The sequence below is a fragment of the Malus domestica genome, chromosome 12 (genome assembly GCF_042453785.1).
Source record: "Malus domestica chromosome 12, GDT2T_hap1".
Classification (NCBI taxonomy): Eukaryota; Viridiplantae; Streptophyta; class Magnoliopsida; order Rosales; family Rosaceae; genus Malus; species Malus domestica.
Window position 1 is genome coordinate 2782930 of NC_091672.1, and position 16818 is coordinate 2799747.

General features: G+C 40.2%; 1 protein-coding gene across 4 annotated transcripts; it reads left to right on the forward strand.

Annotated features, from left to right (window-relative positions):
* The first annotated feature begins 821 nt into the window (after positions 1-821).
* Positions 822-9551, forward strand: LOC103406132 (putative F-box/FBD/LRR-repeat protein At5g22610). 4 transcript variants are annotated; one of them, XM_070809586.1, is made up of 5 exons: positions 926-1147; positions 1496-2529; positions 3017-3115; positions 3273-3385; positions 5642-9551. In XM_070809586.1, the coding sequence occupies exons 2-5, from the start codon at positions 2122-2124 to the stop codon at positions 5643-5645; spliced, it is 624 nt and encodes a 207-aa protein (XP_070665687.1). In that variant the 5' UTR covers positions 926-1147; positions 1496-2121; the 3' UTR covers positions 5646-9551. The 4 variants fall into 4 exon arrangements, 3 of the variants coding, with proteins under 3 accessions (XP_028946370.2, XP_070665687.1, XP_070665686.1); XM_070809585.1 differs by lacking the exon at positions 5642-9551 and adding an exon at positions 5440-5535; XM_029090537.2 differs by lacking the exon at positions 5642-9551 and having other exon boundaries at positions 882-1147; positions 3273-3689.
* The last annotated feature ends 7267 nt before the right edge of the window (positions 9552-16818 follow it).

A 16818-nucleotide genomic window follows, 5' to 3' on the forward strand; every position in this document is an offset into this window, starting at 1 on the left:
GTTCCAAAGTTTTATACTTACACTTGTAGCACACAAGCACCAGTAATGCTCCTTTCTCCACGTTGGTTTCCAGATAAATAAAAAGGAAAACTAATGAAAATGCTTGAAAACTATGAGTTTTAACGATAAGGACAAAATAAAGGGTAAAATGAATAGTACTAGGATTGACTTTTTAGTGTAAAAATGTGATTTTTCGTTAAAGTAAACAGTATCGGGAGTTTTTCGTTAAAGTTCTCTGAATAAAATGCATCTTTAATTGTATGTCTATGTTTATTAGTTTTTGAATCAATCGTCAAGTATGAAGAGGTATAAAAGTGATAATTCTAATGTTAAATTTGACAACAATATATAGTTTTTTTTAATTTTTTAATTTTTATTTTTAATAATCTTATATTACATTATTTATCCTATCACTCATCAATTCAGAAGATGTAGTTTTATTTATTTATTTATTTATTTATTTTATGAATCTTATATTAGTTTTTAAACTGCAAAAGAAAAATTATACTTGGTTTCACAATTGATGATGAGATGGATACCCATTAACCCGGTGGGGGCTAGACTCGGGTGGCTCTATTCCATCTGAATTTTCAATTTTTAGCTACTAAATACTTATTTTATGATACTTCGACTTGGATATCTACGTGGACACCGAAATAGAGGAATGTTGATCTACATCCAAAGTAATATATTCCCAGAAGGGAAACTTAGAAGGTCCATCATTGCCAGAATAAAATAGCTAAAATAGAAATTTTACAAATTTCTGTTGCTAAAGTGATGAAAATCAAATAACGACACCAAACAACAATCAATCTAACTCTTCACGGAATATCGACAAAATCTCAAAAAATAATCATTTCACCAATCTATAATCCATTTGTGTTATCATAATTTTGCCATTATCCCCCAAATATGTAACGTTAGGAAAAAAGTCTCAGGTGAACTTGGCGGTTTAGCCAAATGAAGAACCGCGCGCATTTCTTTTCATTTTCCCTCTCTTATTAGCGCTTTCTGATGGCAGCTTTTCCAGAAAATTTCGACTTAAATAGCTTTTCTGACAGCGGATTTTCCAGAAAAGTTTGATGGGGTTGCTAAGTGCTAACCCCTGATTTCGAACAGAGGCTTTTGTGCGGTGAATGAATTCTGGGTAAGCCCATCTTCTACTTTTTATTTTTAATTTTTTTTATTTTTTCTGCTTCTGCTTTTCTGTTTGGTAATTAATTGGAAGATTTGGGATGCCATTGATGGACAAAGCTTCAAACTTTATTTTGTTATATTTATATTTGTGATACCAGTGATATTGGGGACCTAAATTTTATGATTTATTGCAATTATTTGTCTAAACTTTTGTGAGTTGAGTCTCCTAAATTTCATAAAAAAAAACCCTAAATCCCACTGAAAAATTGACACAATCGTGTTCACATTATATCTAGATTAGAGAGGAAATACTCAAATATTTGCATTAATCTTGTTTTCTTGTCCTTAATCTTTGTAGGTGTAGGTACTAGGTAGATGTTCTTACCAAAACAGAAAGAAATCTTAGTGTGTCATGGAACGCAAGGGTAAGTTATTGGCTATTGCTTGTCCCGAGAGCGTAGTAGACAGGTTTAGTAATCTTCCAGATGAAGTCGCTCATCACATTCTTTCGGTTGTCTCTTTAAAAGAACTCATTCGAATAGGCACCCTGTCTAAAAGATGCAAAGGGCTTTATCTCTCAACCCCGTCATTGAAATTTTGGTCATCGTACTATGGAGATAAGCAGGGCCAATTAAACTTGCTCAATTCTTTCGATAGGTTTTTGATTCTTCGCGGGGGTAATAAGGTACACAAGTTTGAAGTAAATTTGGAACTCTGTTCAAGCTTACCTGATGAGATTTTCCGAGTGATCACGTGGATCCACATTGCAGCAAGGTGTAATGTTGAAGTGCTTGATCTTCAGTTGAGGGTACTAAAAAATGATATGGCTTTGTTTGAATTGCCATCTTGCATCTTTCTTTGTGGATCTTTGAGGTCTCTAATTGTGAACCTGTATACAGTTCTTAAAGTTCCCTCCTTTGCCGGTTCCACTAATCTCCAACACTTAAAGTTGACTGAGGTTCAAATAGATGACCGCTTTTTCAAATGGATCTCAAGTTACTGCAATGCATCAAGGAATTGCAGCTTTATGATGTTAGAACAGTAAATATCACCATTGAAAACTCATCTTTGGAATCATTTAGGTTTGTGTCATATAAAAGTGGCATCTGCCATCTTAACATCTCAGGTGAGAAACTTGAAGATATTCATGTAGATTGGGAATATTATCAACCTGGCAGCAGATCATTAACTATTTCTGCTCCAAATCTCAAATATTTCAAATGGATTGGGAATTTATTGAACCGCCAGAATCTCAGGGAATTAATGTGTTTAGAAAAGGCAGAGATTTATTTGAAGCCTAGTAGAGATATCTGTGACTTTGACAACGCATCCGAGTTTCTTTGCAGTATATGCAGGGTTAAAGTTCTTCTTCTAACCCATGAGACCATGAAGGTAAAGATGCACTACCTTGCAGACTAATATTCTCTTTTGGCCATATTGTATCTGTTTTGGGATCTATAAAAGGATATTACAGGGAACATATCTTGGCTATGGGGTTATGACGCGCCGATAATAGATTATAGATAGCTAATTTGTGTTTCTTAAACTACAAAGTGGTTTTAAAATTGAATATCTTTGGTTTTACTATAGTAGAGACATCGGACGGAATGAAAATTAAAGGAACACTTTGTATATTGTTCCGCTTCTCTTCCTCATGTCTCTCATCTCAAAGTATAAACCTTACCAAAAGTATGAAGCAATTGATTTGACCTATGAATTTGGAAGTATTATATGGGCTTGAATATATGAACAATTGATGATTAGGCATATTTCTTGAAAATTTGTGTTTTGCTCAACTTTGTAGCTTTGCTGCTGTATTATCTTATAGGCTTTAAGGGATACTTTCATCTTTTCAAGAGTCGCCTTTATAATATTGCAGGCTTTGTTTAAGGAAGTTTCCATGCCCCTGCCGTTCGATAATGTTTCTTACTTGGGTTTGCGCATTACGAGCTTGAGTGATGACCTAGTCCCAGCAATGGTATCTCTCTCTCTCTCTCTCACACACACACACACAAATGTCCGTTAGTTCAGGGACTGGCACTTCCTTGTTTCATAGTTTGTATTCATATTGCTACTTTTCGTGTGTTTTGGAATTTTTTTTTTTTCTTCTATTGATTTGGCTGTTGTGTTTTCAGGCACGTGGGTGTAATAGGAAATACTGGAAATCCCAAAAACTGAATTTTACAGATCAGCTTAAGGAGGTAACAATAGAGCTTTCCAACGGGTTCAATGCCATGGAGTTAGCAAGGTATATTCTCGAGGAAGCTCAGCATTTGGAGAAAGTGTTCATATTCTATTTACCCCACCAGTCATATGTCATAAAAAGAGTAAATCAAAGCAAGAAAGTATCCGCTGCCAAAATTGTCTTTCGCAAGAAACAGCGGAGATGATGTGCAAAGCAGGTTCTGTATTACTCAAAAGATTTTGTGAACAGAAGCTTAAACCTTGTAAATTTTGCTTTTAAGGTTTTGAACAGACTTGGAGCTATATCGTTGTGTTTGGTACACTTGCAAATTCGGTATCAGGTAGAAATTGATAGATCAAATTGTGCACAGTGTTAGTGTTTTGGATAGTTTTAGGCTTAATTTCTCTGTGTATTTCTAATCAATTCAACAAGTAATTGAAATGAGATTGAAGAAGATCTATGGAAGATGAAATTCAGAGAAGAAAGGAGTACATAGCTCCTCCAATCTACGTTGGATTTGATACACCAAAGTTGGCTTACATGGTGGGATTTATAGCCGTTGCATACCCACACACACACACACTTGCAGCGTGACTGATCACGTGCACAACACATGTTTTCATTTAACTTCTAACAAACTAGACACGTGGCAAAGTATACACCATAGTGATGATATAATCCCATTCGTACATTACATTATTTGAATATCAATTGCTCTAGCACTTAGAACCATTTGAACTCCATTTCCTTCTTCAATTCTTCTGCTGCTATGCATTTGTGATCTAGCTACCATGCTTATCCACCAACATTACCTTCTAAGCTAGTAGTTGGTTTAACTCCAAGCTTCTCTCTGAGTGTGCATAATCGATCTTTGGGAAGTGCCTTGGTGAAAAATATCAGCAAATTGATCCTCTGATTTACAATAGATTAGCTTGATGATGTTTAATTGCAATGTTTCTCGAATGTTATGATATCTTCTTCCAATGTGCTTTGTTCTTTGATGGAACACATGATTTCTTGTTAGAGCAATGGCATATGTATTATCGTAGTAGAGATGAGTAGCTTCAGTTTATTCTTCACCAAAATCTTGAAGTACAAACCTCAACCACACAGCTTGTGTGGTTGCTTTTGTAGCACTCATGTACACAACTTCAGCTGTTGACAATGCAACATTGTGTTGTTTAACTGAGGCCCAAGAGAAAACCCCACTTCCAAATGAGAAAGCATAACCAGACGTGCTTTCCATATCAATTTCATCTCCACTCCAATCATTGTCACAATAGCATATGAGAATTGATTCATTGCCTTTCTCATACTCAATTCCGTAATCTAGTGTGCCTTGTATATATCTGAGAACTCTCTTAGCTGTTCCCAAGTGCTTCTTTGATGGTCCATGCATAAATTTAGCAAGTAATTTAAGTTAAACTTAATTTAGTTTGGGGTCTTAATACGCTAATAATTTAAGTTAAACTCAAGGAGATTTTGCTGATTTGGAAGTTTTGAACCTTAAAAGCATGAACAGAGCTAACTTGCGCCCACTCGTCCTCGTGAGGAGGGTTTAGTTCGAGAAAGTCAGAGCAAATAGTCTGGGAGTTTTTCATACTTATATGTATGTCTTCTTAGTTTTTGCCTATACAAATACTATATTTTATTTTAATTTTGGACAACAACATGTTAAGTAAAATTGATCATGGTAATGATAATAAAGAACTCTCATAATAAAAATAAATAATGACTAAAACTTTTTTTAAAAACTTATATAGAATAATAATACAACCTTTTTTATATAGAATAATAATATAAAACTATATATTTAATATAGAATATATTGTATATATTAATATGGCTATTGTATTTTATAATAAATTTTTTAGTAATTGAACTTTAAAATTATCAAAATAAATTTTTTTCTTAATGGGTCGAAACGGGTTACCCACGTATTACCCGCGTGTATACTTGTTAAGAACCCGTTATTTACAGGTTCTTCACGGGTCACCCGATAAGGACCCGATAAGTTATCGTGTTGATCCGAAACCCGTTATTTTCGTGTCGTGTCAGAAACTACCAGGTTTACTTCCGTCCCACATTTTCCCTCATCATTAGTGCTGGTACTGCAGATGCAATTATATACTATAATTTGGATCTATAGCGTACAATTTGGTGAAGTGGGCATCCATATAAAGGCACATTACCAGATTTTCAATACATATACGATAAAGAAACTTTTAAAAGTGAGACTTTTTATGGATTTTCTGTTATTTTATATTTTTAGCATAATGTTTTATAACGGTGGTATGTGAATTAACGTTAAATTGTCAGGTGACAGAGAGTCCATAAAGAGCCACACGTCTTCTTAGCATTCTCTTTGCAAAATTGCTTTTGTTGCTAGAGAAAGCAGTGTAAACACGGAAAATTCCTGAAACGAAAGAGACAAGAACAACGTGCACAAACAAATATTTGTATTTAATGATTTTGGGTTACAATCTCTCTCAATTTTGATCCTCTGATTCGATCTCCGTAAGGTGTTGATTTGTGGATGTTGCGTTGATCCAAGGGTCGTTGAGGCTTGATCTTGGATGAACTGTTGGAAGTTTCTTCAAATGGCCGTGGGCTTGATCTTTGAAGGTGGATTTGAACGGATCTTCAAGGAGCCGTTGGGGCTTGATCTTGAGGATGAATGTTTCTTCAAGGGCCGTTTGAGGTTTGATCTTGAATAACGGTGATGAGCGGATCTTCAAGTGCGTTTGGGCTTGATCTTTGAAGAACGGTTGGATGTGTGGATTTGTCGACGTTGTTGATCCAAAGGGCCGTTGGGGCTTGATCTTGGATGAACGGATGATGAACGATGGTGCTTTCTCGAAGGGCCGTCGGGGCTTGATCTTGGAAGAACGATGAACGAGGAACGAATAACACTTTCTTCAAGGGCCGTCGGGGCTTGATCTTGAATTGGTGGATGATTGTTGATCCAAAGGGCCGTTGGGGCTTGATCTTGGAAGAACGATGAACGAAGAACGAAGAACACTTTCTTGATTCTTCGGGAACCTGGATGCTTGAGAGCTTCGGAGTTTCAGAGCTTCAGAGCTTCAAGGTGTAATATGAATTGGTTCCTCCCCTCAAATGAATGAATTAGCCTTCTATTTATAGAAATTTCCAAGGCCTAATTTTGAATATAATATTCCAGATGAAATAAGTCGTTTCTGCCAGGTGTTGACACGTGTCATGTTTGATGACTTTTCCAACTTATTTCGATTTTTGTTTAGACACACGCTACGTGTAAAATTTATGTAATACATGAGCGTTGAAACTTTAATTTATCGGTCAACATTTATTTACCGAAATTTCGATGTCTACAAATGCCCCCACTTCAAGACGCGTTGTATACATGTGCTTGTCGTGTGTAGGAGATGCGTTTTGAAGTCCCTTATTGTAGATGTCGATCCAAGGGCCATTTGAGGCTTGATCTTGAATTGGGCCGAAGATTTCTTCAAGGGCCGTTGAGGCTTGATCTTGAATTGGGCTTGAGATTTCTTCAAGGGCCGTTTGAGGCTTGATCTTGAATTGGGCTTGAGATTTCTTCAAGGGCCGTTGAGGCTTGTTCTTGAATTTTTTGTTTGAAATTTCTTCAAGGGCCGTTGAGGCTTGTTCTTGAACTTTTGTTTGAAATTTCTTCAAGGGCCGTTGGGGCTTGATCTTGAAAGTTGAAATTGGACCACAAGGAGCTTCATGTGGTAGATGATCCTTGGCTTTGGTAGTGGATGAATCGGCACGTATTTGTTTTTGCGCTTTGTTGACTTTCCACAGCTTTGATCTTGAACTGGGTTGGAGGATTTTCTGGATTCCTCCAATTGTTGATTTTCCACAGCTTATTCTTGAACTAGGTTTTGATTCAAGAGTGGTAGACACTTGATCTTGAATCGGACTTGTGATTTCTTCCAGGGTCGTCGAGGCTTGATTTTGAATTTGGCTGGAAGCTTCTTCAAGGGCCGTTGAGGCTTGATTCTTGAAGGTTGACTCGAACATATTGCAAGCAGGCACGAGGTGAAGGTGACGATTTGTTGCTTTGTTCAATCTTTCTAATTCACACCTGAGCAGTTTGGTCAGCGGTATGATCTTCAAGATTGATGGGGTTTTCTTCCAGTTGATGACTTGATCTTTAAGGATTTGATTCAAGGGTGGTGAATCGGCACGTGCAGCCCACAACGCTTAGTAAGTCGACCCAAGAATTTGAGGGTCAAAACGAGCTCACCGTCCAGAGTGATTGCAACCCTGATGATATGAGATACTTTTGATTTTGAAGAAGTAGCGGATGAATCGGCACGTGCTTTGTTGTGCTTGTCTCCACATCCTTCAATGTATTATTTTCCCTTGCTTTATCTGTTCCTCAGGCAGAATGTGGCATCTTCAAGAGTTCTTCATCTCAAACTCTTTCTGCTGAGTTGACTATGCATGCTGCATTCTTCTCTGCTTGTTTCTTCAGGCAAATGTGGCAGCTTCTCGAGTTCCTCAGTTCGGACTCCTTCTGCTGAGTTGACTGTGCAGACCGCATTCTTCTCTGCTTGTTCCTTCTGCACGTTGTCTCCACATGCTGCAACGTATCATTTTCACTTGCCTTATCTGTTCTTCAGGCAGATGTGGTAGCTTCTTTGGAAGTACAGCAGCAGTGGGAGACGAGTACTCGAGAGCAGTGCTAGGTAGGCAATCAGGGAAGGGTTCCAAGCAGTCGGTTCCTTACCCGAGTTTGAGTGGAAGTTCCGGCATATTGCTTTCTTTATCCTTGTCTTTGCAGGTAAGAACAAGGACAAAGGAAAGGACAGGGAGAACGCATGATATGAGATACTCTTGCTTTCTACCCTAGTGATATGAGATACTTTTGCTTTAGTGTCATTTGTTTGCAAAGGTACCCCAATGAATAAGGAACACTGAGTAACTCGAGAGGCTTCGTTGGGAAGGCATTCTCAGAGATGAAGAAAGGTCTGTATGTCTGCCTTGCTATGGAGGGTGAAGGTGGACAGTTATAGGAAGTTCTTTAACACCTGTAGAGGTAATATTCTTTCACTCGTGTCGGCAACCGTTGGATGTTTGAATAGTAAACTTCACGTGCTTTCTCCTTCACCCAAAAATCTTCGACAAATTGTCCGTGATTTGCGCAAAGTTGAGTGTGCATATGACAGGTGTTGACGAGGCTGAAAAAGACTGGCGCCTCTTCGATATCTGGGATCGGCGATTCGAAAACTTGCCCGTGATTTCCGCAAAGCTGAGTTTGCGTGTGACGGGTACCGACGCGTCTGGAAAAGCAAGATGCTTCTCCGATTTCTGAGCTTGCCTCTTCGATTTTTGAATGGCCTCTTCGAATTCTGAGCTCGCCTCTGAAATCTCGTCAAGTGCTAATTTTTTATAGAGGCATGCAGTTCGTTTCAAAACACACTTGAATTTTCGCTTGTGAAAACTCCCCTCTTGTACTTCTAAGATCTTGATTTGTCCGATCTCTTCTTCCTTTAACACTTTGAAAATGTCTGGACACTCCGACCGTCGTTTTGACTTGAATCTTGGTGAAGAGGCAGTCCCGCCTTCTCCAGACAACATATGGCGCCCATCCTTCATATCCCCCACTGGTCCTCTTACCGTTGGGGATTCGGTGGTGAAGAATGATATGACCGCTGCGGTGGTGGCCCGAAACCTTGTCACTCCCAGAGATAACAGACTACTTTCCAAACGATCTGATGAGTTGGCTGTTAAAGATTATCTGGCTCTCAGTGTGCAGTGTGCAGGTTCTGTGTCTAATATGGCCCAACGCCTATTTACTCGAACCCGTCAAGTTGAATCATTGGCGGCTGAAGTGATGAGTCTCAAACAGGAGATTAGAGGGCTCAAGCAGGAGAATAAACAGTTGCATAAGCTCGCACATAGCTATGCGACAAACATGAAGAGGAAGATTGACCAGATGCAGGAATCTGATGGTCAGATTTTACTTGATCATCAGAGGTTTGTGGGTTTGTTCCAGCAGCATTTACCTTCATCTTCTGGGGCTGTACCGAGTGCTGAGGCTTCAAACAGTCAACCTCCGGCGCCTTCTCTTCCTGGAGCTCTGCCGAGTTGTGAGGCGCCACCTGATCGTCCTTGAAGATCCCCTCTTGTAAATTTGATTTAATTTGATTTTTTTTTATGACATGTGGAATGCGAATTTATGTAAATTTTTTAGAGAAATAAATAAAAGATGGACTTTACTAAATGCATTATATATGTATATATATATATATATATATATATATATATGTATATGTTTCTCATGATGCCAGATGCACCATCACTTCCCTTTTAATCATTTTTTTCTTTTTTTTTCTTTTCTTTTCCATGGTGCCAGATGCACCATCAAAATTTTCTTTTATTTTTTTGTTTCTTTCAGCGGTGCTCACACCCACCACAATCATGAACCTCTTTTTTTTGTTTAATTAATTAATTTATTATTATTATTTTTTTTTTCCGGTGCCACATGCACCTTCCCTATTTTTTTTTCACGTGGTGCTAGCACCACTTTCCTCCACTATCCCATTTTCTATTATATTTTTTTTGTATAAATTTCGATGATGGGCTGGGCGAATTTGCAGGGAGCGGAGCAAGAAGGCCGAGAAGATGGAGGAGATGTGGACAGACGGTGCCAACGCTTTGGAGCTGGGTTCTTTGCTGGGCTTAGGCGTTGCGCAACGGAGAGGGTGCCTAGATGATGTACTGCATCACCACCGCTTGCACCATGAAGATCTCTCTGTTAAAAGCTTTGAGCAAACTCCACAAGACTGCAAATCTATGGAAGGAGAACATGAGAACCTGCTGCTGGATCCAGTTAGCTTTCCATGGATAGAACCAAAGTTCTCACTGTCAAAAGACCATTTTTCCCTTTGAGAATAGGCCACGAGCTCAGAAAAGGTAGCACCAGCCATCAGAAGACCCACCTAGAGATCCAGTCGCCAAGTCATTGCTGCAAGTAGAGAGAGTCAGAGGTGGCGGAGACAGAGCCTGTCCTCCAATGCTGGCGATGAGAGAGCAGATGAGTGCCACGTTGAAGATGTTTTATCTCGGATGCTGCTGCTCTACCATGGTTCAGAACGACGACGAGGTCGTAAGTTTGGAGACGCAGGTTTGCACAGAGGATGAGCGGAGGATAAGGGCTGACGTGAAGGTCCACTTGCTCCGGGTGTGCACACCATGTGCAGCAGGCCGGGTTTGGTGGAGTGAGGCAGCAGAGAGCAGCACAAAGACCGGTGAAGATGACGGCGGAGAACAAGGATTGCTGAGTCTGGTTGCTCATGAAAAGCTGCGGGTTCAGAATCTACGGCTTCTCATCCGGGCTGCTCTCAAATTGCTGCTGTCGTTCGAAAACCCCAAACCGGCGAACCCGAAATTTGGGACCGAAACGCCGCTGCCCCAATTAGATCGAAATTAGGGCCCTGATCAACGATTCCCAACCCGGCGTTGCTGTCGAAATCAATGGGGCTGTTGTGGTGGTTGCCCTTCCCGCTCTGCAATAGCTGCTTGAGTCCACACGACATGTCATCCACATCCCCGGCTATCCACCTCAGCAGAGACGTCGATTTATCACCGCCACCACTGCCGTTGTTAAAAGACGGAGAGAGAGTGGAAGCCAAAGTGGGTGGGCTCGGGTTTCTTCTCATATGAAGAACAGAATTGGGCTCACCGCGGAAAGCTGTTGAGGTGGAGGAGTCGCAGCGGATGTGCGGGAGAAAGATGAGAGTTAGCTGAGAGACGGGCCTGGATTCCAGCTTGAGATCCGTGAGCTCGCCCGACCTGGATTTGGGTGCCCTCTGGGTGCCCCGAAGTTCCACAGAGACGGAGGGAGAGGGAGGAGAGATTCACGAGGGTGGTAGTGCTGTTGCGCCGTCATCGGGGTGGCTCTGGTACCTCGTTATGTGGGTGCGGGCTCGATCGGCGAGAGAGGGAGATCCGAGAGAGTGCGAGAGATGAGAAAAGATCCGAGTGGAGATGGGCTTTGAGAGCTGGGCCTGGATCTGTGCGTTGTGGAGATGGCGGAGAGACTGGGCTTGGGCTTGGTGTTGAAAGAGGGCAGCACCGCAGATGGGTTCGACGAGTCTTCGTTGTGGGTCGTAGTGGCCTTTACACTGTGTTGTCTGGATTTGCACATCCTCCAATTGTTAAGACCTTAGAGTCCATTCTTATATATATTTGTTTTTTTGTGTTTTTTTTTTTTTGTAAATACATAATAACATATGTATTCATTTTTTTTAACTGTAATCTAATTTTGTACAAAGAAATTGTAATAACATAAAAAAAAAAATCTTATTCTTCATTTTGATGTGACTGAACTCGAAGTTGAATGTTCGAGATGCCTACGTACCCCTCCAATGAAGAGATCAAGTCATAACGTAGTTCAAAAACATACATATTTTTGGTATTTTCGTTTTGTGCCGTTTGCAGTTTTAACTCATGCAGGCAAGGAATGTTGGTGTCGTTTGCAGTTTCAACTCGTGCAGGCAAGGAGCATTTGGTGCCGTGTTGCAGTTTCAGCTCGTGCAGGCAAGGAGAGTTGGTGTTGCCTTTTATGCTCGTGCAGACCAGGAGTGTTGTGCCATGCAGTTTAGGCTCGTGCGAACAAGGAGCATTTGGTGCCGTGTTGCAGTTTTAGCTCGTGCAGGCAAGGAGCGTTGGTGTTGCCTTTTATGCTCGTGCAGACCATGAGCGTTGTGCCATGCAGTTTAGGCTCGTGTAGGCGAGGAGCGTTGTGCCATGCAGTTTAGGCTCGTGTAGGCGAGGAGCGTTGTGCCATGCAGTTTAGGCTCGTGTAGGCGAGGAGCGTTGGTGTTGCCTTTTATGCTCGTGCAGACCAGAAGCGTTAGTGTTGCCTTTTATGCTCGTGCAGACCAGGAGCGTTGGTTCGTGCAGTTTAGGCTCGTGTGAACAATGAGCTTTGGTTCGTGCAGTTTAGGCTCGTGCGAACAAGGAGCATTGGTTCGTCAAGCGATCTGAGAGAGTCGTTCCTCGCAATCTTCATAGCAAGGAGCCTTGACCGAGTGATTGAAGAAGTCTTCAGGAAAGAAATCGCGCATCGTGATGGGGATGGATGATCTATGTGTCGAAATTTCATCATCTTCAACACTTTCATGTTGCTTTGAAGGTTGACAAGAGCTGCTTTGCCTCCTTTTCGATTGGCGGACATGTGGAGGAGACGTATGCTTCTTGTGCAATTTCTTAGGAGTGACTTGAGTCCATCCTTCAACTTTGCTTGTCTTGGAGGATGCCCCCAGCGGTTGAGGTGAAAACTTTGAGTCGGAAGAGCCAGAAGTGAAGGTGGTATAGTTTGACTTCACCACATCGTCAAGATCTAGCTCGATGATTCCTTTCTGAGCCAGCTTCATGATGAGATCTTTCAGCACGAAACATTTTTCTGTCGGATGACTGATGAAGCGGTGGAATTTACAGTACCTTGGACTGTCAGTGCGATCCATCTCTTCTGGCCGTTTGCACTCAGGCAAACCAATCACCTTCTTTTCCAGCAAGTCTTCTAACATGGCAACCACATCAGAGTCGGGGAATGGATAAGTCATCTCCTCAAGCTCCTTCAAAGTGCGTCTACGCATCTCTTGATCACGAAAAGCTTCGGTTTGAATCGCCTTGCCTCGTGTAGGGATTTTGACGGGAAAGAGATGAGAGGCAAAGATGAGAGGCAGAGATTGTCCCACTGGGCGTGCCAATTTGTAAACACGGAAAATTCCTGAAACGAAGAGACAAGAATAACGTGCACAAACAAATATTTGTATTTGATGATTTTGGGTTACAATCTCTCTCAATTTTGATCCTCTGATTCGATCTCCGTAAGGTGTTGATTTGTGGATGTTGCGTTGATCCAAGGGTCGTTGAGGCTTGATCTTGGATGAACTGTTGGAAGTTTCTTCAAATGGCCGTGGGCTTGATCTTTGAAGGTGGATTTGAACGGATCTTCAAGGAGCCGTTGGGGCTTGATCTTGAGGATGAATGTTTCTTTAAGGGCCGTTTGAGGCTTGATCTTGAATAGCGGGTGATGAGCGGATCTTCAAGTGCGTTTGGGCTTGATCTTTGAAGAACGGTTGGATGTGTGGATTTGTCGACGTTGTTGATCCAAAGGGCCGTTGGGGCTTGATCTTGGATGAACGGATGATGAACGATGGTGCTTTCTCCAAGGGCCGTCGGGGCTTGATCTTGGAAGAACGATGAACGAGGAACGAATAACACTTTCTTCAAGGGCCGTCGGGGCTTGATCTTGAATTGGTGGATGATTGTTGATCCAAAGGGCCGTTGGGGCTTGATCTTGGAAGAACGATGAACGAAGAACGAAGAACACTTTCTTGATTCTTCGGGAACCTGGATGCTTGAGAGCTTCGGAGTTTCAGAGCTTCAGAGCTTCAAGGTGTAATATGAATTGGTTCCTCCCCTCAAATGAATGAATTAGCCTTCTATTTATAGAAATTTCCAAGGCCTAATTTTGAATATAATATTTCAGATGAAATAAGTCGTTTCTGCCAGGTGTTGACACGTGTCCTGTTTGATGACTTTTCCAATTTATTTCGATTTTTGTTTAGACACACGCTACGTGTAAAATTTATGTAATACATGAGCGTTGAAACTTTAATTTATCGGTCAACATTTATTTACCGAAATTTCGATGTCTACAAGCAGTTACCTCTATTTGGTCACCAATTGATTGGGTTAGCTTATGAGATAAATGCCACACGCATGCCTTTCTTGCATGGATGGGAAAGTTAGAAAACTCAATGAAACGAAACTAAAATTTGAGAGCTATTAGTGACATTCCGAAATGGTTATTGCACACTCTTTAAAATACAGTTTTTCTGCTACGTTGTTTAATACTAATAACTTATTTGGAGCATTGATAATAATTTCCTTTAAATTTTGACAGAGACTTTAAAGTGTTTTGCTTTCTAGCTAACTTTTCTCTTTAATTTTTGCTGTTTTGGATGGCCAAATTGCAAAATAACTTTATCTCCTAGAGCAACTGCATGCCCTATGAAAGGTCCCAATCCAGTGAGCTAGTTTATAACATATAACCCAGAAGGATCCTCTAGGATCCTCAAATCGTGTCCGTTCATTGTATATCGTGCAGTCAGTTTTTGTCAGATACTATTCATATTTAATTTAAAATAAAAGTATTTAAAATAATTTTTGACTGCACGATGTACGATGAATAGACATGATTTGAGGATCCCCAGGATTCTCACAAAAAAATCCTCATTCACATATAACTGCTTATTAATATGCATCCATTGGGTGGGATATTATGATTAATGGATTGATGTATTTCAAAAGGTGAATAGTAATCTCTGATACCATACTAAAAATGCGAACATCGAACTCAAGACCAACAAGTATGAATGAAGAGCCGAAAATCATTTAACCTAAAAAGCAAGGCCCTAATTCCTCGACATGGATTCACAATTTCAACACAACATGGGTACTATATCAACCCACATACCTGTAATTGTGTTTACATTTGCGTTGAAGAATGAGGATTTTCATGGTCTTGTATGAGGCATAGATCTTCTCTAGATCTCACTGTTCATAGCTCAAGAACTAGACTATACGTACCACTCAAATTGAATTTGACGCTCCTCATTAACTCGTTATGCTGACCCACCAAACACAAATAAAAAATTTCGTCTCTATCCCACAAACCAAAGACCTAAATTCTCTGGTCCTTAAACTTTGTACATTAACGTCCAGAGCGGATCTAAATTCGTATTGTATGATACTTTTCTAAAGTAAATGATATATCCATCCAAACAAGGGAAAAGATAAAGTTTTTGGTCAAAAGATTGAAGTACTCGAAAGCTATTATACTCTTTTCACCAACTAATTAGTGGAAAATTAACTTAAGCCACGTTGAAAACTTGAAAGCAACGTTGAGTATTTAGTCTGCTAGTAATTCGATCGTTGTTAAGCTTTCAAAGAGACAAATTAGCGGTCTACTACTCATTAGTCTAATATAGACGTTGTCCAAAACTTAACCACCTGCAAAAACACTCTTTTACATTAAAAACAACTAACTAAATTTGTAAATCAAACTAAACCCACTAAAATCTGTTGTAGCAAGAAGCTAATATACATTTTATTGACTCTTTCATAGTCCACAAACTTGATCTTTCTCAAAGCATGAACACTTAAAGCATTTTTATGCAAAAGCAGAGACAATATATATCATAAATAAACATTAGAAAAACCATTTATCTATCTTTAATTATGTTTTTTTGTTTTCCACTCAAACATATTACCATAAATTCGTATCAAAACACAGCAAAGTGGTACTACTCAAAACAAGTCTCATGGCACGAACTGATCTTCGCTCTGTTGCTCCTCCTCAGTCTGGTTTCCGTTGCCGTAATTACCCCTGTTATTGTACCAGTTTTTCGAGTCCACAACCCTAAGGGTTTCCATACTGGTTCTGGTTGTAGTTGCTCTCGCTGCTCCGGTCGTAGTAATACTTGCCGTTCAAAAACCTAGCGTTACTCATCCCCTGCTTCTCAAAATTGTAGTAGTTGTTGTAGATCGGGAGCTCTGATTCCTTCACATTGTTGCTGTTGGAGCTGGCGACTTTGCTAAAGAATTGGCTGTCTCTGGCTTGAGCTTGGAGAGAGAAGAGGATGAGAGAGAAGAGGAAGAGGAGAGAGAAGAATTTGGGAGGAGGAGGAGCCATGAGTGGCAATTGTTGTGGGAGGCAACTGTTGTGAAGTGAGAATTGTGGGTGTGTTGTAGTGCAGGGAGAGCTAGTGGGTAGTGCATTGTTTATATAGAGGACCTTTTTTCTTTTTCTCCACCAATTTTTTCAACTCATTAGGTGCAAAATGGGGTGGAGGATGAGTGATGGTTTCTGGTCCCCCACTTTGGATACAATTGAGCACTTTGCTCCTTTTTCCAGTTAGTAAGTTTTTTTTTTTCTTCGTTAAGACTATTTGAATTGTTTGGAATGAGATCATTTCCAAATCTTTGCCTCCAGAGTAGAAGGATTCGGAAATTTAGACCATTTGATTTAAATTTTACGGTTCTATGAACCCATTTTACTGGCCTAACTCACGCACAAACTCACACCCTCGTCTCCTCATCTCTCTCTCTCGAATGGCCTGGTTTTTCAAGCCCATCTACTCATGAGGTAGAGATCTGAAGATGATCTAATTTCGAATTGTTTAGCTTTAGACTCTCTTTCATCGATTATTCATGTTAAAAATTGATCGCATCCCCATTATCCACGTTTCCATTTTAATTTTATTTACAAAAACCTATCATTTGGCTCTGAACTTGTTTTATAAGAGGAGAAAAACTTAAGTAGAGCCACCTCAATAACGTCATCTGTAAAATATTTCTCACAAAAGTATAAATTCTCTTTGTATTTTAGTGTCCACCCAACCTCATATTAATGTGAGAAATGCACTAGTAAAACAGCACTACCGAAGTTTTTCTTCTATTTTTTTTGGTAAAAG

What these genes read in the sequence shown, in the direction of transcription:
- LOC103406132 (XM_029090537.2), top strand. Translation starts at nt 2,122, where the DNA reads ATGGATCTCAAGTTACTGCAATGCATCAAGGAATTGCAGCTTTATGAT. An exon ending in TAACCCATGAGACCATGAAG is followed by an intron (nt 2,530 to 3,016) that starts GTAAAGATGCAC and finishes ATAATATTGCAG; the next exon opens with GCTTTGTTTAAGGAAGTTTC. An exon ending in ATGACCTAGTCCCAGCAATG is followed by an intron (nt 3,116 to 3,272) that starts GTATCTCTCTCT and finishes TTGTGTTTTCAG; the next exon opens with GCACGTGGGTGTAATAGGAA.